General features: G+C 37.4%; 1 protein-coding gene across 3 annotated transcripts in view; it reads left to right on the top strand.

Annotated features, from left to right (window-relative positions):
* PIGG (phosphatidylinositol glycan anchor biosynthesis class G (EMM blood group)) overlaps nt 1–23,816 on the top strand; it is an 82,478-nt gene that overhangs the window by 41,702 nt on the left and 16,960 nt on the right. For all 3 annotated transcript variants that reach the window (XM_081940212.1, XM_081940211.1, XM_081940210.1), the window contains exons 10-11: nt 4,824–5,015; nt 12,465–12,774. In XM_081940212.1, the coding sequence (XP_081796338.1) occupies nt 4,824–5,015; nt 12,465–12,774 (502 nt within the window). The remainder of the gene's footprint in view (nt 1–4,823; nt 5,016–12,464; nt 12,775–23,816) is intronic.

Below are 23,816 nucleotides of genomic sequence, written 5' to 3'. Positions count from 1 at the left end.
GGAGCAATGTAGGAAAGTTTCTTTGTTATGCTGATTTTGGTTATGGAATCTCATTTCACCAGAGGTTAGGCAGGCTTCTTTTCAACATTAGAATTCATCCATGCTTTTAGGTTTCAACAGCAAAGTGTCTGTCCGTTTGTCTGTCCATCCATCCATCCATCCATCCATCTATGATACATTATAATGATTTAACAAAAAAAATCAGTACTTCCTATAGCTATCAATCATCTATGAATATCAATCTATCTCTATATCCATCCATCCATCCATCCATCCATCCATCCATATCTATCTATCTATCTATCTATCTATCTATCTATCTATCTATCTATCATCATCTATCTATCTTATCTATTATATCTATGACTCTATCAGCGATACACTATAATGATTTAACAAAAAAATAAGTTCCTATAGCTATCAATTATTATGAATATCAATATCTATAATATCTATCTAGCTATCTAGCTATAATCTAGTTATCCAGCTATCATATATCTCTGAATCTGTCAATCAATGATACATTATAATGATTTAAGAAAAAAATCAGTTCCTATAGCAAACTGTAGAAATCTTTCATAAGTGGGAAGAGAAAGCAAGATTTTAAAGTTTTAGTAATTTTAACTACAAGATCTGGCTAGCAGAGTTCTTAATTCTCTGCTTAAAAGGTTTTTTTTTTAAAGTATTTGCAACGTGTATTAATTATACTGTTCTTTGGTATATTTCTTCCCTTGTTTCTTAAATAAAAATAGGATTTATTTATTTATTTGCCATATTCTGCTTTAGCCCGAAAATCTTGAACAAGATTTGCACATATGAATATTGCATCTGGTTTTTTTTTCTCCTCCCTGTCTGTTTTCCTGCATTGTGTTTTTAGTGAGGGTTAGTGAGCATCTGTGTTTTTAGTGAGGGTTAGTGAGCATTTGAAGGGAGGAGAGTAAAAAAAAACACCAGTAGAGGATGATAATCATCCAGCTGAGCAATGACTTAAATTGAATTCGGCTTTCCCCAACTGAATGTCTTCTAGATATGGGTCAGACTAAAAAAACCATCATCTCAGCACCATAGGGATTGGCTAGTATCCTGTTTCACTTGTTTTGAGGCTGAACTGCAAGCATTTTTTTTCTTTTGCAAGAGGAAGGGAAGCTTAACCCAGGAAGCAGTTGCTTTCTTACTCAATGTATGAGGTTATTCTGATCTCTCCCTCTTTTTTCCCCTACTAGTTCTATCTTTACCAGCAGGTGCTAAAATAACCTCTGTGGAGGAGAAGTAGTTGAATTGGGGTTTGGGTCAGGATCAATTAAAACATTTTCATTTCTTCATCCGATAGCATGAACTAATTAATCTTTGCATCTCTTGCTAAAGCTTCTTTTTCTATTTGATTATGTGTCTTTTTACCACAGTGGGAAGCTCCAGGGACATTTGAGTGTGACATAACATTCCAGCTCCTTAACCAGAATGTTTCGGCTGCACATTGTTCTGGTGGCACAGTGTGCTTTTTAGAGCAAATGTGCTTTACTAACTTGAGTATGCTGCTAGCCATATGTGGAAACCCACCAATGGGTTAGATCAGTCTATGTTTCCTGCAGATCTTGTAGTGTGTGTGTGTATCAAGAGAGAGAGAGGGAGAGGTATTGCTAGAACACCCATGACTCAAAGCTATGTGTGCTCTGTGCTAAAAATAAAATGAGAACCAAGCACCAAGGCAACCCAACTGCTATGACGCAAAAAGCAAAATTATGTTGCTTTTTATAAACTGCCTTTTAAAGAATCCTTTTGCATTGTTTTGCTTTGTTTGCATTGCTGATGCTTATTGAAAGGAGCTGGGAGCTGAAACTGTCTTCCTAGATTTTGTCAGATATTGATCACACATTTTGGCAATTATAATGCCTTGAAAGGCATTTTTTTAAAAAAAACACACAACCTCCTCCAACCCCCCTTCCCCCCCAAAAGTTAAATGTGAGATTTTTCTGGAAGCTGAGAGCAGTGTTAAGCTTAAGCCCAGTTGTGTGGGATACGGAATCCTGAAAAATACAGGATTGTGTTAACGTATCAGGCTTGTTAAGAAAATAATGTTTTTTTTCTGAGAGGCAGGAAGTTGCATGAGATGATTGCCACGTAGAAGAGAAGATTGATATAACGGTTTCAGGAGAATGATTCCACTAAAATACTTACTAAATTTTCTGACAAGGTCTGCCAAGGAAAGTACTACTGGACCTCCTTTTTCTGGTCCCAGTATATATCAGGGATCAGTAGAAAAGAAGGATATTCCCCCATTTTACACTAAATTTTCATCTAAGGTTTTTAGGGAAATTATTTCTATAGTGCTCTTCCAGATCAACATAGTTACCGTCTTAGAATGCAGTGGTATTTTCCCTTTGCCAGGAATTCCTCAGTGAGATCGAGAATGGTGGGAAAAGACAAATCAAAATTTTTTTGTTGTGGCCCACCAGTGGCCAGCAGAGCTGGCAGCAGATTCGGACAGTGAGAAGGTTGGGGAGGAACATGGGCCAGTCCTGGAGTCTGAGGAAGGCTCTGATGAGGGCTCTGTGTCAGAGGCAGAGAGAGGCCAGAGCCGTATGCCAGTTATCAGCTCCCTTCAGAGGCATCAGTGAGGCAGATGAACAGCTGGAGCCTGTTCCCAGTGTGCGCATGCGCAGAGCTGCCAGATGAAGGGAACAGCTAACAAACAGGGGTCAACTTGGGAGTAAAGCCAGATGATGAATGGCCCCTCCCAGAAGAAATAAAAAGAGGGGCAAAAGGGGAGTGGAGTTTGCAGCAGACGATTAGTTCGGTAATTGGTTCATGACTTTCCAAGACTCCTTGCCAAGTTCTGCAGATATCAACCTGTCAGCTCTCCAAGCCAGATAAGGTCTGTGACTGTAAATCTTCCTTTGAAAGACTTTGCTGGATGTGAATGAGCAGAATTCACTGTAGATTAATAAAACGGGTTTTTGCCGGGGCAAGGAATTTGCTTCATGCTCTTGGGAAGCCTCAGTCAGAACAAATTTCCCTGCCATTTATGAACCTTCTTCACCCACTTGAAATTGCAACCACACTTTTAGGTATTTTACTAGACCACAGTGGTATATTGTCATAAGTCTGGACATTGTGCATCCTACAATATGCCCCATAATCCATTACACAATGGAATTGTGTAATTGCATTGTGCAATTGATTCCCTATTACTGATTTACTTAGGCTAAAAGATTTTTGTGCCAATTCTCCTCTTTAATATTTTTTCCAAAATGGGAAAGTGTGTGTACCCCCCCCCCCCCAGAATTAGTGATTATAATAACAAGTGTCACTAATAGAGGCAATCAGATTTTCTTGAAGAAATATCAGTAGCACTTAGACTTATACACCGCTTCACAGTGCTTTACTGCTCTAAGCAATTTACAGAGTCAGCATATGGCCCCCAACAATCTGGGTCCTCATTTTACCCACCTTGGAAGGATAGAAGGCTGAGTCAACCTTGAGCCGCTCAGAATCAAACTCTTGGAGTGAGCAGTATTGCAATCTAACCACTGTGCCACCACGGAGTGATATATAAAGTTACATCAGTGCCTTCAAATTTATTTAAACTCTGCCTAGCACTTAAAACAGCACTGCATATACCTGGGAGAAGGCTTCCTGGGCTTATCATCTGATTAACATTAATGAAGGTGCCCCCCAAAGCCAATCTTATTATATGAGCAAATGGATGGATCTCAATTCTTTTGAAAGGAAATATTCTAATTACAGACTCTTTAAAAAAATTATTTACAAACATGTAAAATACACATACACAAAACTTAGAGCTTCCTGTTCTTTCTAATAGCAATTGCCAATCGATATCGCTCACCTTATATCATTCCCCCTTCTATTATATTTCATTTGTATTTTACCATTCTTAACCCTCTTATCTTACTCCTCTGTCTGCTATATTGGCTGATTACCTCTAGTAAGTTTAAACCACTTGGATACATATATATGTGTTAATTCTCTTTAACTACTATTTTTGGGCTTTGTTGTCTTCCTTCATTGATCCTTGTTTCTTTCCTCCATCCACCTCTACCATTTATCCCATATCTGGTAGTATTCTGTTTCTTCTTTTCCCTGGATTTATTTTGTTAATTTGTCCATTTCAGCACAGTCCATAACCTTCCTTATTATTTCATCTTTGCTTAGAATTAATTTGTTTTTCCATTTCTGGGCAAAGGCAATCCTTGCCACCGTAATTATATGTAATATTAAATACTGAATTTCTTTTTTATATTTCACAGTCATTATTCCTAATAAAAAAACTTCAGGTTTCCATTCTATTTTAACACCTGTTATTACCTCTAGCCACTTTTTGATCCTTTTCCAAAACTTTTTAGCCTCCTCACAGGTCCACCATGAGTGGTAGTATGTTCCACGTATTGATTCACATTTCCAGCATTTTAGGGAGGTATTTGTTGAGATTATATGCTCCTGACAGTCAAAAGCAATATGGAAAATGCTCACTGAAAATGAGAAGCTTGAAAGTTCTCCTTCTGCAAAAAGTAAATGAAATGAAAGCATTGCACCATTCAGTCAAAGATCTCTATGAAGGATAGGAAGACTCTAAAGTGATAACATAGAAAATTATTTGATGCCTTGTGTAAGATTGTAAAATGTCTGATATTTTGGCACAGAATAAATGCTACATAAAGAGTTTGCAAAAACTGATGTGAGAAAAGGCTATTGGTTTTCTGATTGATGAATGAAGTGAAGCTTGTTAAGAAAGAGAGAGAGAAAAGAACTTGTAAGTGAACCTTATTTTAAAAAAAATCTAATTAAATTTGTTGTTGGTTTTACAGCTCCGAACATAAAACTGAACTTTCTCTTCTGACATTGGTGTCTCTAGTTATGATCTTAATACTTGTTCATCGAAGATGTTCTTTGGTTTCGAAAATAGCCATGGCACTTGGACTCTTGGGAGTGTACAGCTACCGGGCAGCGATAGGAAATGTGGAATTTCCATGGCAACGAGACAGAAAAGATATTTCAAAGTAAGTTCATTAGCAGCTATGTAAATGTACTTAACACCTTGAGGTCTAAAAAAAATACCACAAATAAGTACTATGTGGGTTTGTGCGCGTGTTTTCTAAGAGTTGTGGGCAGATTTTAGGTTTGAGGGGTTTACCCTGTTTTGACAAGAACCCTGGAATCTGCCGGTGAGGTGTTGATGCAAAAGACACGTGCTTAAAAATAAAGAGTTTTGGTCTTAGGAATTTGTTTTGTGTATTACAATAGAAGAGTCCTTCTGTTCCTGGGTAACTCAGGTTTTCCCCCCTCATTTTAGCAATTTGTTTTAGGCAAGCCAGAGAGATTTCTTATGCTGCTGCAATTATTTATCCATTTAATGGATTTAGGCACTGCCTCTGGGTGGCTCACAAAACCAAATATGAAGCCTTTTCTTCCTTGGCTACCAATATATTTTTGTTGCGTCATTCCTGTGGGCTGCAGAGGATCTGGATAGAGATCAAACATTCCCAGAGTGGTCATGGCAGAATTTTTTAAGATTCTTTTTCCAAGAAAAATGTGGGGGGAACATTGTAAGGGATAGGTTTTATACTGTAAGTGTGGCATCTTAAATTCCCCTGAGGAGAAAAAAAACCTATTCGCGTCTGGGTCTGATTGTTTGTGCCTGATATGACAAGAACATAATTTACCTTAGCCAGTTCAGCTCTAAGATACAAACTCTCCACTTCTACTTTAATACTCTCTTTACTTCATTTTCCTATTATAATCCCTCCAATACAAATAATACTACAAAATTGCACTGCGAAGTATTATAACAAATAAATAAATTAACAGTACAAAAAAATCTGCTATTATTCTTCCCTCATTCAATCATAGATCAAAACGGGCAGGATAAAAGACAGGGAATGCTGCATATAAGCAGCTAAAATTGACCGTATGGATCAATTCAAGCATGCTGTTCCCAGCAGTGGCCAAATATTTTTGAGAATTTATCAAGTCAGCAACATTCCTCTATCATTTGTCCTTAGGTTCTACAGCACCAGTTCTATTATATTGCAAATATTGTCCCGTGGATGCCCAAAAACACAATTGCTATCCCATGTTCATATCCAGTAATAGAACCTGGACAGGGGTCCCACAGGAGAAAAACAAAGTCAGAAAGGGACCCAGGTGAAAAAAGGTTGAGAAACAGTAGAGTATTTTGCCTTTAAACATGCGTAAATACCCACAGATTATTTGTTGTTTGTTACAGGCAACTAAGTAAATGTTAGAGGGCAATGGTAGTTATACCTGGGAAAAAAGTTTGGGAAAACATTTTCCTAAAGTTTTCATGAGTTTACAGCTAACAGTTCTGTGAGAAATTTTTTTTGGCAGGAATTAAATATCTGTTGATATTTATAAAAGCATCTCTTAATGTGACTCTTTTGTCCTTACAACTGCTAGCCTAATATTTCCATTGCCTGATTAGTAGTTCATAGATGCACGTAGTTTAAGGTTTCTGGCAGACACAATAATATGCCCTTCTTAGAGTTCATCAAAGGGGTTGCTTTGATCAGTAAACTATGCAACTCATTGTGATTTCAGGCTGGAAGTGTTCTTGAGCATACGTAGCACTGGGTTAGATTCCTAGCCCCTTTTTAGAATGGAAATAGAGTAGATATTTATCCTGAAATTGTAATTTATGGTTGCTTGATTTATGGCGGCAGCTGAATAATACTTTTCTCAGCCTGTGCTTTGTAAAGCACTGTAATGAAATTCAAATAGCAAATCTTTTTTTTTCTTTCTAATCCTTGCTTGATATGCAAAGCTGGCATAGTTTTTGCTCCAGTGCCTGTGGCCCAAATGGGAGGTTGTACAGAAAGAATGTGAGATGTGCACTGGGTTTCTGACTTGTTCATAATTTTTAATGATGCCTGTTCATCAGTGGACCTGCTGCATTGTAAATGGATAAAGCAGCACTTACCAAGAAAGGGTGGAAAATTACTGTCACTGTTGAAAGATGCGGCTTACAAGAGGGCCTCCTGGTGTCTATCCATTCTGACAGCTGTATATTATATACCGTATTTTTCGGACTATAAGACGCACCGGAGTATAAGACGCACCAAGATTTTGAAGAGGTAAATTAAAAAAAAGATTTTGCACTCTGCAGGCCTACCAAACCCTCTGCATGCCTCATTTTTTGTGAAAGACAGGGCATACAGAGAGTTTGAGAGGCCTGCAAAGGAGCTGGGGGGGGGGGCAAAACGAGTAAAAAACAGGCCTTTTTTTGTGAAAACGGGCTGTTTTTTTGCAAAGAAACAGAGCATGCATATGTTTTGGGAGGCTTGTAGAGTGCTCCTGGCGGCTGGGGTGGGGAAATGAGCAAAAAACAGCTTATTTTTTGCTCGTTTCTGCCATCTCCAACCCCCAGGAGCACTTTGCAGGCCTCCCAAACCCTCTGGATGTCCATTTTTGCGAAGGGGGCAGGGTTTCGGGAGGCCAAAAATTCTGTATTCAGTGTATAAGAACATCCAGATTTTCACCCTCTGTTTTGGGAGGAAAAGGTGTGACTTATACTCTGAAAAATAAGGTACATAGGTTTCTATAGTACAGTTCAAGTAGGATCAGAGCTCTTGTTCCATGTATTGCCATGCAACATATGAAATCTCAAAAAAAAAAAAAAATCCCACTTCTAGTTTTTGAATGTTGTGAGTCATTTAAATTGGTGTTCTTCGATTAAGGGGTAGTTTTTAAGTTTTCTTCTTAAGAATGCATATACATACATTTCAAACTGTTGAGATATTTACGAGTCAGGATTAAAAAAACCCACCATATTGTTGGGTCACTGTGTTCCTTTCAGAGGATTATTAATTATCTTCGGCAACAAGGTTGGTGTTTGAAGAGAAGCCAAGATTAGAAAACTTGTGGTGTCAACTCTTGTATAGGCCACTATTGGCCTGCAACAAATCTGTTTAACTTTCAGGTTATAACATTTTCTTGTAACATATGGCTTCACTGCAAGATTCTATAGCAATGTACTTAATGAGTAAATTTGTACTTGGGACACATATGGACATAGACTCCAACTGTCAATAAATATCCCCATTCCCCTTGTGTAACAATCATGATGTGGGCTGCAGCAGTAGTCGCATAGAGCTTTCTTTTCCATCCTCCCCCAGCTCAGAATTCTGAAATGAAATTCCAATCGTCCTGTTTTAAATGAGCTGGATTAAGGTAAAGAAGGAAATTGATGATGATCGGATGAAGATGATAGTATAGTATAGTATAATCTTTATTGTCATTGTACTTAAATACAACGAAATTGGTTTTAACCTCACTGGTGCAAAATTATAACAGAAACGAAAAAAGAAAGAAAAAGAAAAAAAACTAACGCGTGCATGAAGTGATTGTGGTTGTATTTAAAAGTCTCACAGCACGAGGATAGAAACTATCTTTAAACCTGTTTGTTCGGCTGGCGATACTTTGATGTCTTCTGCCTGATGGTAGAAGTGCAAAGAGACACTGACCAGGATGTGAATCATCTCTGAGTATCTTCCTTACTTTGCTAAAGCAGTGAGATCTGGCAATGTCATCCAGGGGGCAACCAATGGTTTTTTGCGCCGAATTGATCACTCTCTGTAGTGCCTTCCTGTCCGCAGCTGTTAAACCAGCATACCATACTGTAATACAATATGTGAGGACACTTTCTATGGTGGATCAATAGAAAGAGGTCATCAGCCGTTGTACCACCTGATTTTTTCGCAGGACTCTTAAGGAAATGAAGTCTCTGTTGGGCCTTTCCATTCACCAGAGACGTGTTGTTTTTCCAGGTGAGATCTTGAGTAATAAGCACTCCCAAGAATTTAAAAGAGGAAACCCTCTCCACACAGCCCCCCTCGATATACAGCGGGGCAGGTTCCTCTCTGTGCTTCCAGAAGTCCATCACCATCTCCTTTGTCTTACTAGTATTTAGATGTAAGTTGCTTCTTGAGCACCATATGGATACCTTCTGGACTTCTTCCCTGTATGCTGATTTGTCCCTTCCAGTTATGAGACCCAGCACTGTTGTGTTGTCTGCAAACTTTATTATGATGAGGATAATGATGATGATTTAAAGTTTTACCAGCATCTGAGATTAAGTCATTAAGATTTACTAGAGTCTATTTCTTGCATTTAATGAAGGCGACTCTAATCCAATAAGAGCTTATGCCATAAGCAATTATGGTGATCTCTAGGCAGAGTGTCAGTTTGAAGCTGATGAGATTTAGGGAAGTTAATTATTTTATGAGGGTTGCGCATGAAAAGGAAAAAAAATAGCGAATCGGAGATCTGTTTTTAAGTGATGATTGATGTTGGATGGATTTGGCCAAGACTATTTTTCTTGCAGCGATTCTGTCTTCAAATTCTTCACTGAATTAACTTCAATGCAGAAAATCTACCATTACACTATTCGTGAATACTGGCGTCCATTAAAACATCGATACAGGAGAGTACGAAACCACTGATTTAAGTGGGGAAAAAACATAATGATGAAAAACAGCACAGAGAGTAAGAATATCAGTGTAAGCTGACAACAGAGAAGCATTTGGATGTAAAAATAGCCATTTATTTTGGTTTATTAATTTATTAAAAGATTGATATTGCCGCCCTTTTTAGGCTTTTCATGGCTCTGGGTGGCAGTTTCACACGTGTCCATCACATCATTGATGCTTAAGTGATGGATAGGTAGGAAGTTAATTATCACAGGAGGAATGTTCACATAAATTGAGGGACTAACGGAGTATATGCATTTAGCCGAAGAAAAATAGATGACCCGTGTTTGACATACAAATAAAAGACTTTAAATTGTAAAAATATAAATCTCAATTTCTGTCTTGCTTCTCTTATCATGGAAGGGAAGATACAGCAGAGAAGAAAGTCTAGGTGCTCAGGATTTTCCAGAACATTTAAAATTGCTATTTAAGAACTTAGTAGCTTTGGTTTTTTGTTTTTGTTTTTTTTGTTTTGGAGTTCCTAATATTTCTTGCCAAGATTTTGGGAACAGTCAGTTGTGCATATTATGTTGTTCTTTCATTAAAGATTGATGTCTCCAACTCAAATCTTTGATACATCCTTGTTGCATGCAAAGCCCCCATTCTGCTCAAAGGCCAGTGAATAGGGGAAATTAGTCTACCACATTCTCCTTTTATTTTAAGTTCTTTTGACCCCTCCTGAGGCGTTTGAAGGAATCTACTGCAGTTTTTGATTGCCTTACAAGGCCATACTCTTTTAGAAAGGGCTGTCCAGATTGAATGAGGGAAATGAAGATCTTTTGTAATATTTTTGCTTGTTATTGGGAAGCGCACATGAATAAATAGAGCATCTCAGATGTAAAATATTTTTTACTTACCTATATGTTTGCATCCCGAATGGCTTCAATCAGTTACTTGTAGTTAAAGATACTTGGCTGATGATGTTACCCTATTTCACATACTGGGGGTTTACCCCTGAAGAATTTATTTATTTATTTATTTAGCGTTTGCAAATACATGGACTTACAGTGGTTCAAATGTTAATATCCAGTCCACCCAGCCATTCAAGGAAAGGGTGGTTTATGTTGAAAAAAATCAGACAGTGTAAGCTCTTGATGGACATTCGGACACAATGTGATGGATATTTTTTCAAGAAGCACCACAGTCACCCTGAGGGGTAGAGACAAGACCCCACTTAAACAATGAGTCCTGGCAGACACCATGTTAGGTATGGATCCTGTTCAGAGTTGACCAATGCTGGCAAGGAAGGTCAAAACCTGGCACCTCTTGTGTAGGTCATCTACGTAACTGCCTGTATTTGGGCGTTCAGCAGCCCATTTGGCTTTCCACTTTATGTTGATGTCAAAGTTGTTAGATAGCTGTTGAGCGAGTGCCAGAGAGGGCTTCCTGGATTTAAGCCTGCCAATTGATAGATGAGGAAGATTAGTGTGCACAGGAAAGAAGTAGGTTTCCCATAATGTTGTTGTAAAGCTGATGGTGCAATGTGGCTCAAGACGGGGAGCCAGCAAGTGGCACGCAGAGCCATTTGTCAGGGCATGCAAGGCGGAAGTCCGGTTTGCTCGGAGGGTTGTTTTAAGTGCTCCAAAGGCTTCAGGGACGGTCCCTGAAGCCTCCGGGGGGTCGGGGGAGGCTCTTTTCGCCCTCCCCAGGCTCCTATAAAGCCCCTGGAGCCTGGGGAGGGCAAAAAAGCATGTAAAAATGGGGGGTCGCACGTTGTGCGCGCATGCACACTGGGGGGGGGTCGCACGTGCATTATGGGTGCGGCACACCCGCACTCAACCCCCCCGCGCTCCCCCCACTTGTGGCACGCGAGCCAAAAAAGGTTCACCATCACTGGTCTAGCCCGTCTGAAGAATGATAGAAACTCTTGGGCTGCAAAATACAGTTGTTGACAATGGCTTATTTAAATCTTGAAGGTGGTGGGGTTAATTATTATTAAAACTGTATGGTTTTTATGGATTATGCGATTTTTATGGATTCTAAGAACCCCAAATTGTGTGTGACAGAGAGGATTGGTTCAGATTTCTGATTATAAGCATTCATGCTCTTGATGCCTCGCAGCTGACTGAAATATTTTTTGGAAATAAGTTCTGTGGAGTTCAGTAGAAATTGTTCCCCAGTAAATGTGCATTCAAGTGGACCATTAAATTATGTTAAATTGTGTTGCAGTGGGAACAACAACTCTATAGCTATGATGGCAACAGTTTCATGTAGGGAATGGTCTATTCATTGCTTTGCTGTGGGAGAAAACTTTATTTCAGGGAATATTAAAATACCTAAGAGTCTGAATCTGATCTTGGGACAGAAAATCCCCAGTTCAAATCCTCACCCGTTCCCCACCTAAGCACATTCACATTCTAAACTATATAGATAATGTTTTCTTTTCTGGATTGGGATTTTGAATATACATACTGCATATTACTTTAATATATGTATGTGATAGAACATTAATGTTGCAAAGGCAGATGTTGCTGTGGCATGCTTAAGAATGATGCATATTTTACTTTTTAAACCTTTTTAATGAACATACTTCTTTTTTCCCCCTAATCTTCCTGAGAGGAATTTAGCAGAGCTTTCAAATATCGATCAGCTTTATGAAACTAATTTCATACATATTTATTTGATAGTGCTGTGTATTTTTTGGGCCAAGTTTATAGTATAGCACAATAAGCTTTAACTGCATTCGTTTCAGATAAATATGTATGGAGCTAATCTCATTCTTTTCAGAGCGCTGGTTTAAGATACTTTCCTACTTGAATCACTCTGTTTCATTTGAATTATTGTATAATTCTATTTGTTGGGATGCATAATGCAATCATGATCAATTTTACTATCACTAATGGCACAAGCACCACTACTTGTTTTGAGCTAACTTCTCTGCATTTTAGCAAATCGTGTCCAGAAACAAATGTTTGATCTCATCAGAAGTTGATTTAACTATGTCTTTTTATTGTCTCTTTTTAGGGGCACAATCGAAGCACGTTTTGTTTACATCTTCGTTCTTGGCATCATCTTCACAGGCACAAAAGATTTATTCAAATCTCTATTTTTTTCAATGGATACTAAGATCAAGTTTAAAGGTTTATGGGAAATCTACGGTGGGCTGGTTCTGCTATCAGCTCTCTTGCTCAGACCTCATAACTTACCAGTTTTGGTCTTGTGCCTATTCATTCAAACCATGATGAGAAACTACATCTGGAAGCCACTGAAGTTTGATGCAGCTCAAGTTACTATCATGCATTATTGGTTTGGACAAGCATTTTTCTTTTTCCAGGTAAGCCAGGAATTGCAAATCTTTAGAAAAAACACACAGTCACACATAAGCAAATTAAGGAGCTAGTTTCTAATATCAGTTCAGATAATGATTGTAAGACTTTAGATCTTTGTCAACAGCTAATATTACCAAAGCACTTATTTTGGAGAAAAGAGTTGAACAAAAGATAGTAGATCCAACTGATACAATAGTCATTCTCTTCACATTTCAATACCCTTAGCAAGACGTTTTATTGCCTCTAATAGTTGTAGTTTATTTCAATCATTTTTTATATCCTGTCTATTCTCTCACAAAAGCATATAAACCATGAAGCTTCAGATACTGTTTTCTTTCTTTAACTAATCTGTAATGGAGTTACTGATTAGCTAATGGGACGCAGTAGCTCAGTGGCTAAGACGCTGAGCTTGTTGATCAGAAAGGTCGGCAGTTTGAATCCCTAGTGCCGCGTAACGGAATGAGCTCCCATTACTTGACCCAGCTTCTGCCAACCTAGCAGTTTGAAAGCATGTAAAAATGCAAGTAGAAAAATAGAGACCACTTTGGTGGGAAGGTAACAGTGTTCTGTGCGCCTTTGGCGTTTAGCCATGCTGGCCACATGACCACAGAGACTTCTTCGGACAGCGCTGGCTCTTCGGCTTTGAAATGGAAATGAGCACCGCCCCCTAGAGTCAGGAACGACTAGCATGTATGTGCGAGGGGAACCTTTACTTTTACCTTAATGGAGTTTCATATTTGTCTTGTACTCCAAACATTCTAAATAAAATAACAAAACTTTTGATGAAGATAAAACGTTTTAGATAATTTTTTATTGGGGAAGGCCATGCTTAAAATATGTAGCACTTTAAATTGTGCCCAGGAACCAATTAAAGCCAGAGTAGTTGGTCTAAGACTGATTTCATGATCTGTAAAGTATGGAAGGAATTATAAATAAAAGCTGAACATACACAGGGCAAAAATATTCATTTCTGTATTCTGTAGTATATGTACTTACTCTTTTATGATTTAAATCCATTTTTATATTTATAGTTTTAATATGTTTACTTTTTACTATATTGTAAGCCAACCAGATTCACCTCAGACAGTGAGGTGGGCAGCTTATAAATTTAATAAATTAATTAATTTGAAGGTCATCATTCAGGGAAGTAACAGATTTACCTATTTGAGATGAGATCATAGTCCTTTTGAAGGGGCGTAGAATATGAAATGTAGACCTTTCTTTTGTTTCCTAAAGTAAGGAAACAGACAGAGCATTCTTTTTAATCAGGTTCACTAGAGAAACCAACAATTATTGAAAGAAAATTATTTTAAAACTGCAGAACCTACATGGATAATCTCTGAATTAATGACTGAAATGTGTTTCGGAGGGCTGTTTTTGTATCTAGTCCAGAAATGTCAATTATACAGAATTTGGCAGGCAGGCCAGTTTCTAGGGGTTTGTGGGGGGGCGGGGGGAGAAAACAAGCAAAAAAAGGAATTTTACCCTGGTGCCAGTTTCTTTCATCTGAGATACAGAATATTATTAATTGCCTGTAAAGGTGTAGATGCCTTGGATTTTGAAAATGGTCTCTAATTCCTTCTATCCTTCACTGATAAAGTTCACCTGTTATTGCCACAGATATGACTCACAACTTAGAACAGTTTTTACATTAGCTGCTCCAATATTTTCGAGTGCATCCCTTGCTGAATTGAGAGGCATAATCGTTCTCTTTGCTTTAAAAAAAGTCTTGAAAATGCATCTTTTTAGACACTCCCTTATAGTCAATTCCTTTAATTCATTGTTAATATTCTCGCTTTTAACTTGAATTTATAATTTTAAGGCTCTGTCTTTCTATTGTAAACCACCAAAGACTTGTTGGTGGTGTACAAAGATTGGTTATTTATTGTTTTACATCAGAAAAAACATTTTGAGTGCTATATTTTGCTTCAGGGTGTAACGTCTTTCAAGGCTAATAACACATGGATTATGTTGTAGTACTCTGAGAAATAATTAGGGCATGGAAAAATCTGGTCTTTAGAGAAAGTGCTGCTCTAACTAAAAGAGGCTGGAAAGAAAATCCATTAGCTACCGCTTTTATGCTATTTAAAAAAGCTTTTGTCTTTAAGTTGACATTATTATTTCTCATAGCACCTTTCCGCATAGTCTATGTTTATATATGTAATTTCCTGAATTGTCTACATTTATATCTAAATTAAGACTGAAGGCAGGCTGTAGATACAAATTATTGGATGATCAGAGCATTACTATATCAGCCCTGGGATTTTAGGCAAGAACTATTTTATTGAAGCTTTAAAAAAGGGCTTGCTACTTAGATTGACTAAGTTTTACCATTTCCCCCCATGTATAAGAATTTAAGAAATGTTTGCATTAGGAAATCCTAAAAGGAAGAAAATCCTTTTCTGCAGTAGAAAATGTCAAAATGTGATGATATCTTTGGAATATATAACTAAATTGTTTCTAGATGAAAATTTGCTAGTTTCACTAGTTAAAAATTTAAGACTAAAGCACAATTTTGTACTGTCTACCTCCCCATCAAATGAAGGAATGTCTTTATATTTTATATCAGCTGTTTGCATTTAAAACATAGTTCTCTTCATTTATGATTGGATTGCAATAATGTTTCAGGATAATCTGACAGTTTTAGGAAAATTTCCATGCTCTCAGTCGTGTAGTACAGTTTTAAATTGTGGGGAGGGTGTCTTGTTTTCAGAATATTGTCAGGCTCAGTTACCCTTAGCAGCTTTTGTCTAGAAATAATAGGATCCAAACAACTTTGAACCACTTATATTTTGTTTCTCTGCCTGCAGTTATCAACACCTTTTATTTGATACATTAACCTATAAAGACTTATATTGTCATATGGTATTTAATAACCGAATCTATTACTGGCTTCTCCACATCTTTCCTTGGGGGACCTAGTTAATGAACCAGACGTGTTTTGGTGGCAAATAAGAATCTCTTTAGAGGTGAAGATGAACACATCTAGCTAATTAAAAAGCATTGTTTATATCCTTCCCTTTCTATTTTCTCCACTGCAGGGATAAAAATCTAGAGTGTTAAAATCAACCTAATGTAGGTTAAAGGAAAGAAACATGGATGGCAAAGAGGAGGAGAAAAATGGTGGGGAGTAGTCTAGTTAGTGGCTACTCCAGTGATGGCTAACATTTTCGTTGCCGAGTGCCAAAAGTGTGCATGTACGTGCCTGAAAGTGCGTGCTCACGCATGCACCCATAATACAATACGCATGAACCAACCTGCACGCCCCACATCCTGTGCATGCAAGCATGACCTGCCCCTGCGCATGTGTGCATGACCCCTCACAGGGCATGCACATTTTACCCCCTCGTGTGCCCCACCCCTGTGAATCTGTGCACATCTCCCCCATGCCCTCCGCCCGCCGCATATGTGTGGCAGAGACCTAAGAACCAGGTGGCCGGCAGGAGGCACGCGTGCATGCGGGATGGAGCTGAGCTGGAGTGACATGCATGTCAACTGTGGCACACTTGCCATAGCTTCACCATCACGGGGCTAGTCTCTTCTGAGCCTTTAGTTCTGTCTAATACTTCCCGTATTTTACTACTATTAACATGCTGCAATCTGTAATTCTTTGATATCAAGTTCTAGCCTCATAAAATTTCAGTCCTTAGCATGAAGCTTTCCATCAGGCTTATTGCCTCTGCGTGCAGGGGAATTTTGGCAAAAAGTATTCTTGTTTGTGATCAGAATATTGATATGAAGGATTACACTTTGTGATAATCTAACTATGACAAAGGTTCTCCGGCAAGGCATCCACAATGGGTTTTCTTAACATAAAATAATTTGGGTGCATACAAACCCACTGAGGTTAGTAACAGGTCTTCTGCAACCTAATCTCGCCCAATTGTGTTTGGAATGTTGATGTAGTATTCTCTATTTGAGATTTTTTTTAAAAAAAATTGAAGTTGTAACAAGAAGAAGAAATAATACAACCTAGAATAGAGCAAGAAAGGAGAAGGAAAAAAGGAGAGATGAAAGAAAGCTAAAACTGCAAAAGAAAACTAAGAGGTAGGTAAAGAAAGAAGAAACATATAAAAAGAAATATATAAAGAAATGGGTTCCCATCTTCTTTATGGCCGATTTAAGTATAATATTATTTTTTAACCTCTGTCTGTAGGATTACATCATGACTCTCTATAGTCTATTTTATTTAATCATCAGGAGCGTAAATCACAAGTTCATTTTCTTCTTTTTTTACGCAAAAAGCCCATAAGGATTTTCCAGGCATCAATGTCTTTTCTCTAATCAAACAAGACAGTTTAGCTGTTTCAGCAAGTTTTGTCATCTTCGCCAATCATTCCTTTATTGCCAAATCTTTCCATTGTCAGCATACAATAATCTCATTGCAGTTATCATATATAAAAACAGTGTTCCATGGCTACTTTCTAACTGTTTATCCCAGGAGGAGAAGTTCTGCTTTCAATTGAATATTGATTGATGCTTAAAACCCCCCGAATCACTGTATATATTTGTGCCCAAACCTTTATAGCTTTTTCTCACATCAACCAAGCATGATAAAATGACCATTCTTGCTCATATTTCCAACATCAATTTGATGTGCTTTCACATGTTCTAGATGATTTTTCTGGTCAACAACAGTATAAAATTCTCTTTAAGATTGTAACAAAATATACATTTCTATCCTTTCAACCACATACAGTGTTTTCGCATTGTTCTATCGGTGAATCTTTGTTATTTCTTGTCTATAAAATGCTTCTTGGTCTGAGAACCAAAATGATGTTTTCGGGCACTGCCTGGATTGTGTCTTTCCATATCCTCGATGTCCAATACAATGATTTTTGAAATCTACATTAACCTTGACTTTATTGTACTTACAAGTATTCATGCCATCCAAATCTCAGATCATGATTTTCAAACTCTAAAAGTCTTTTATTTCTTAGCAGCTCCCTTTTTTTCATCCAAAGCAAACAAGCTGCAAAATATAATTGCAAATCAGATAGACCCAGTTCTCCTCTTTCCTTTGCACCTTGTAACATATTTGACTCATGACTTTTTCTCTTGCCATACAAATTTAGATGCATCTTTTTTTTTGCCATTGTTTAAATGGTATACCAGTTGTCAAAACACGTATTGTATGAAACAAAAGCATCATTGTAGGCAAAACATTCATTTTTATCTCAGAGGTCCAGTGATAAATGTAGTTTTTCCCAACTTAGCATGTCCTTTTTAATTTCATGTCTTAGCATAATTGTTTGGAAATAATATACAATTCATATTTGTCGGAGTGACAAGCAAATATTTTATTTTTTCACCTCAATTTTAAAATCAGTTTTCTTTATCAGTTCTATCTGACCCCTTGATTTCATTGCTTTTGTTAACATCTTTTTCTTTTCATTATTAATTTTAAAATCTTCTACCATACAAAATACTTTTAATTTTCTATTGATATCTTTTCAAAATCACCTTCAGCAGATGCTCTTACCTTACAAATTTCTCTTGTAAACTTTACCTATCTTGTATTAATTCCAACAGGAGCGGAGACAAAAGATATCCTTGGCTTGTCCCTTTTTGTATATGACAGGGTTTTGTTAATTAGTGCTTTCTGTGAGTTGTAAAATGATCATAGAATCTTAAAGCTAGAAGGGACCTTGGAAGTCTTCTAATCCATCCCCCTGACCAACACAGGAGTTCTCATACCATCTCAAATTGTATGACTGTTCATCTATTCTTGAAATCCTCCAGAAGTGGAGTACCTACAACTCTGGGAGTCAGGCTGTTCATTGTTTAATAGTTCTTACTGCAAGAAAGCTCCTGCTAATTTCCAGGTTGGATTTCCCTTTGAAAACCCTCAGATGTTATGGAGAATAAATCAACTCCTTCCCTATGGCAGCCACCTTTCAAGTATTGGAAGATTGTATTCTAGCTCCCCTCAATCTTCTCTGTTTGTTGAGTTAAATATATCTAGCTCATTTATCCATTCTTTGTGGGATTTAGCCTCCAGATACCTTAACATCTTTGTTGCCCTTCTATGCATTCTTCTAGGGCTTCAGCATCTTTTTTGTTTTGTGGTGACCAGAACTGAATATCGTATTCCAAATATGGCCTCTCTAGTGCATGTCAGAGCAATGCTATCACTTTCCATGATTTTGATGCTTTTCCTCTCTTAATGCAGTCTAGGACAATGTTGGCTTTTTTGGCACCTGCAGCTCACTGCTAACTCAAACTTAAGTGGTGGTCACCAGGACATCTAAATCGCTCTCTTTGGAACTACTGTTGAGCCAGCTACTACCTATCTTCTACCAGTGTATCTAGTTTTTCCTACCTAAATGGAGGATTTTAGTTAGCACTGAACTGCCTCTTGTTGTATAGGGCCCAATGCTGTAGTCTGTCAGCTCCTTTTGATTTTACCCATGTAATAATATACTCTGCAAAAATATTCTCTTTAAAACAGTTCAAATTGTCAAAGGCCTCTGCATCTAAGGAAATCAATGTAGCTTGTTTTTCATTGTGTTGCTACAAATATTCAAAAATGTCCGACACACTTCTAGAATTAACCCTCAAATGTGTTTTAGGTAAAACACCCTAATGATCATTGATCATTGTGAATTCTTCAAAAGGATTATCAGCCTATAAGCCAAAATCATTGTAAACAACTTGTAATCATTATTCAACTATGATAATAAGGGAATAGTTTGTTGAAATCAGATCTTGGCCCTCTTTAAGTATTAATGCTACATTAGCTTCTTTCCAGCTGTCCAGCCTTTTTCTCCTGGGTGAAATAGAATTCATCACATTTTGTAAAGGTTGTAAGAGTTCATCCTCAAAACATTTGTAATAAGAAGCTGTAAATCTTCTGGTCCAAGCATTTTTCTTGTTTTAGTCCCGTTCCCCCCCCCCCCCCTAACTTCACAGACTTCATAGTCTGATTTTATGTCTCTGTAGCCTTTGATAAATTTTGTTTCTTTAAATATTCATCCCTACTGTCCAGGGAAATTTCTTGTCCTTTGTATAAATTAGAGTAATATTGATAAAACATTTTTTGCATGTTCACATTATGTGTTATTACATTGTTTTCTTATTGTAATGTTAATATCATTTCCTTTTCCTTTTTGTAATTTATATGCCAGCCATTTCCCTGGTTTGTTTGCAGACTCATTTATTTTTGTTTGCATAATTCATTTTTATTTCCATTTTGCTTACTGTTATCATAGACAATTGTCACTGTAGAAGCTTACTTCATTGGGCAATACTTATGTTCTCTGGAAGCTTCTTTACTTTTTCTTTTTATCTCATCCAAAATAGCTTGTATTTTGTCTTGCCTCTTCTTTTAAATTCGCTAGTTCACTATTATGTTGTATAAAATACCATGAAAGCTTTACTTGCATCCTAAATCATCTTTATAGCTGTGTCTTTGTTAAGATGGCACAACCAACATGTCACCTGTTTCCTTCAACAAATACACCCACTAATCTACAAAAGCAAATATTTATAAAACATAAACATATTACAGATACTGACCCAAAAGAAATCCTTCCCTGACCTGCCTGATATTCACCCTGCTTCAGAATCAGGTAACAAGATCAGACCTTGAACTCAGATACAGAATTAGTTAAAGATTGTATGATAAAATGGGCATAAAATTTCGAGGAACCAATAATGATGGAAACAGGGGAAGAGATTTGGGTAAGAAATGTAAAATTTACACAAGCTCAGAACTTGAGAGATAATTTTTATAAGATGTTATACAGATGGCATTTAGATCCAAAAAGGCTAGCCTGTATGTATCCGAACTTACAATCTAAATGTTGGAGATGTGATTGTGTTAATGCCACGTACTACCATATCTGGTGGACTTGTAAAAAAGTTAAAGCATTTTGGATAAAAATATGGAGGGTTATTCAAAATATGTTGAAAAAGAGGATAAAGTTTACACCCCAGTTGTTTTTGTTGGATATAGTCTCAGACTGTACTGTTATAGAGACTAATCTTGAACCTAACGATGGCAGCAAGATTGTTGGTGGCGCAATACTGGAAGAAGGAAGAGTTGCCCACTATCCAAGAATGGACGTTAAAAGTAGCAAACTTAGCAGAGATGGCCAAAATTTCAGCGTATTTGAAAGATCACTCAGATGAGAAGTACAAGCTGGATTGGACAAGATGGATTGACTATATTCAAAATAAATACCGGACTAAAAAATTTCAGTTAGCGTATGAATGAAGGCATAAAGGACATTACAATTTATTCAAAACTAGTTTAATAAAGGGGGAGTTAAAGCACAAGTATAGTAATATGTTAAAATTAGTTAGCTTATCTTAGCGTATGGTTGTTAAATGTTTATACCCTGTACTTTACTCTGGGAGGTCGGGGGGAGGGAGGGCGGGAAGAGGGAAGGGGTGATAATTGTAAAATTTATTGAAAATTTTAATAATAAAAAAAAAGATCAGACCTTGAACTGTAAGTCACTCACCCTTCTGCATAATCACCTGTCCAACTCAACCCATACTTCTCAAGCTCATCTCCAGCAGAGATTTTATGGGATCCATTTCTACCTTCAGTGGGCTCTCAAGCAGTGCACTCTCAGAGTCTCGTGTGGTGCTTTTAATTATTGGACACTTTGCAGGATTCTCCCAAAATAAAAATTTCCCTGACTAAATTAAATTTCCTCCAAGTATACCTTCAAGTGGATTCAGAATCGGAGAAGCAAAAGGGAGGTGAAAAGCGGGAGGGGCAGAGGTCCTCTCAGGCCTCTGATCCAAGTTACGGCACCCAACTACTGCGGCCAAAACCTGGGTCACCCAAAGCAACGACATCATTTTGAAGATACAACATAATTTTATCTCCATGCCATACAGGGCATATTGGACTCCCAGCAAAGCTTTGACTGAGCAGCCATGGGCAACGAACCTGGGCTTGTATATGTTTGGCATTTTAGATTGCAAAGGCAAGATTAAAAAAAAGAGGCAGACATAATGGAAATTGCAGCATGATGTAATAATATTTAGATAAACCTATGCATGTGACCTTATAATACATTTATCCCTTCCTAGTAGATCAGCATGTTTGCCACACTATCTTCAAGACATGGTCAGTGAATTTGGTTTACTGGACTTTAGATACATGAGGGAGCCTGTTTCACTCAGGATCAGTTCAGCTTGTTGGGAAAGTTTTCTTACAAAGAAAAGCAGTCCATAATCTTTTGAGGGGAGAGCATATCTTGGAGATTTGGTACATGTGAATTTATCGGGGAGAGGGGGCGGTCTAGAAATCTAATAAATTACTATTATTATTATTATTATTATTATTATTATTATTATTATTATTATTATTATTATTATTATTATTATTATTATTATTATTATTATACGATTGTATCACAGCGGCCAGTTGATTCGCCGGATTTGGCATTGATTACTAGTCGGGCCCCACCCAGGGGCCTAGGACGTCGTAACGTATTTTCGTAATATACGTGCAGATCCAAGCAGTGCAGCTTTTTGCATTTGACTGATGGTGATTTTGTCAAGTTTTAACTGTTTTAAATGTAATTCCAGTGCTTTTGGAATAGCACCCAGTGTGCCGATTACCACTGGAATTACCACTGCTGGTTTGTGCCATAATCGTTGGATTTCAATTTTTAAGTCCTGGTATTTCGCGACTTTTTCATGTTCCTTCTCCTCAACTCTGCTATCACCTGGTATTGCGATGTCTATGATTGTAACCTTCTTTTTCTCAACCAGTGTGATGTCTGGTGTGTTATGCGCTAGTACTTTGTCTGTTTGTATACGAAAATCCCACAGGATCTTGACCATCTGATTTTCGGTGACTTTTTCAGGCTTATGTTCCCACCAGTTTGTTGTTGTTTTAATATTATAATTTTTGCACAAATTCCAGTGGATCATTTGTGCTACTGAATTGTGCCGCAATTTATAATCAGTCTGGGTGATTTTTTTACAGCAGCTGAGTATGTGGTCAACAGTTTCATCAACTTCTTTGCAGAGTCTGCATTTGGCATCATCAGAGGATTTTTCGATTTTGGCCTTAATGGCATTTGTTCGGATAGCTTGTTCTTGCGCAGCCAGGATTAGTGACTCTGTTTCTTTCTTTAATGTACCTGTTGTTAACCATAACCAAGTTTTTTCACTGTCCACTTTATCTTTTATTTTTTCCAGAAATTGACCATGTAAGGCTTTGTTCTGCCAACTCTCCATTCTTGATTTTATCACATCTTTTCTGTATTCTTGTTTCGTCTGTTGGGCCTTCAGTAGATTTTTGTTCTTTACTTCGATTAATAGATGTTCTTGACTTTCTTTTAAATAATCAGCTAGTGCATGTTTTTCTTCTTCAACTATTTGCTTCACTTGTAATAATCCTCTGCCACCTGATTTTCGGGGCAGGTATAGTCTATCAGTGTCACCACGTGGATGTAAACTGTAATGCATTGTCATTAGTTTCCTTGTTTTTCGGTCCAAAATGTCCAAATCAGCTTGTGTCCAGTTAACTATACCAGCTGTGTATCTTATAACTGGTATTGCCCAGGTATTTATGGCCTTGATTGTATTTCCACCATTTAATTTAGATTTCAAAATTTTCCTAACTCTGTTGGTGTACTCTCTCCTGACAATATTTTTTACTTGTCCATGTTTGATGTTATCCAACTGCAAAATGCCTAAGTATTTGTAGGCTTCATTTTCGTTGCATTTAATTAGTTGGCCATTGGGCATTTCAATTCCCTCACATGTAGTGATTTTGCCCCTTTTTATGGATACAGTGGCACATTTTTCCATGCCAAACTGCATTGAAATATGGGTGCTGAATACTCGGACAGTGTTTGTCAGTGATTGGATTTCTATTTCTGACTTTCCATAGAGTTTCAAATCATCCATATATAATAAATGTGAAATTTTTTCAGCTTCTTTGGCTGTTTGGTAGCCTAATTTCATTTTTTTTAAGATTACTGATAGTGGGATCATCGCAATGATGAAGAGAAGAGGTGAAAGTGAATCACCCTGGAAAATTCCTCGCTTGATATTAACCATTCCATAGTTCTCA

This window comes from Natrix helvetica (assembly GCF_964273705.1).
Source record: "Natrix helvetica genome assembly, chromosome: 2".
NCBI classification, from domain to species: Eukaryota; Metazoa; Chordata; class Lepidosauria; order Squamata; family Natricidae; genus Natrix; species Natrix helvetica.
The sequence above is the reverse complement of the archived record's forward strand: the minus strand, read 5'-3'. Positions and strand labels throughout refer to the sequence as shown.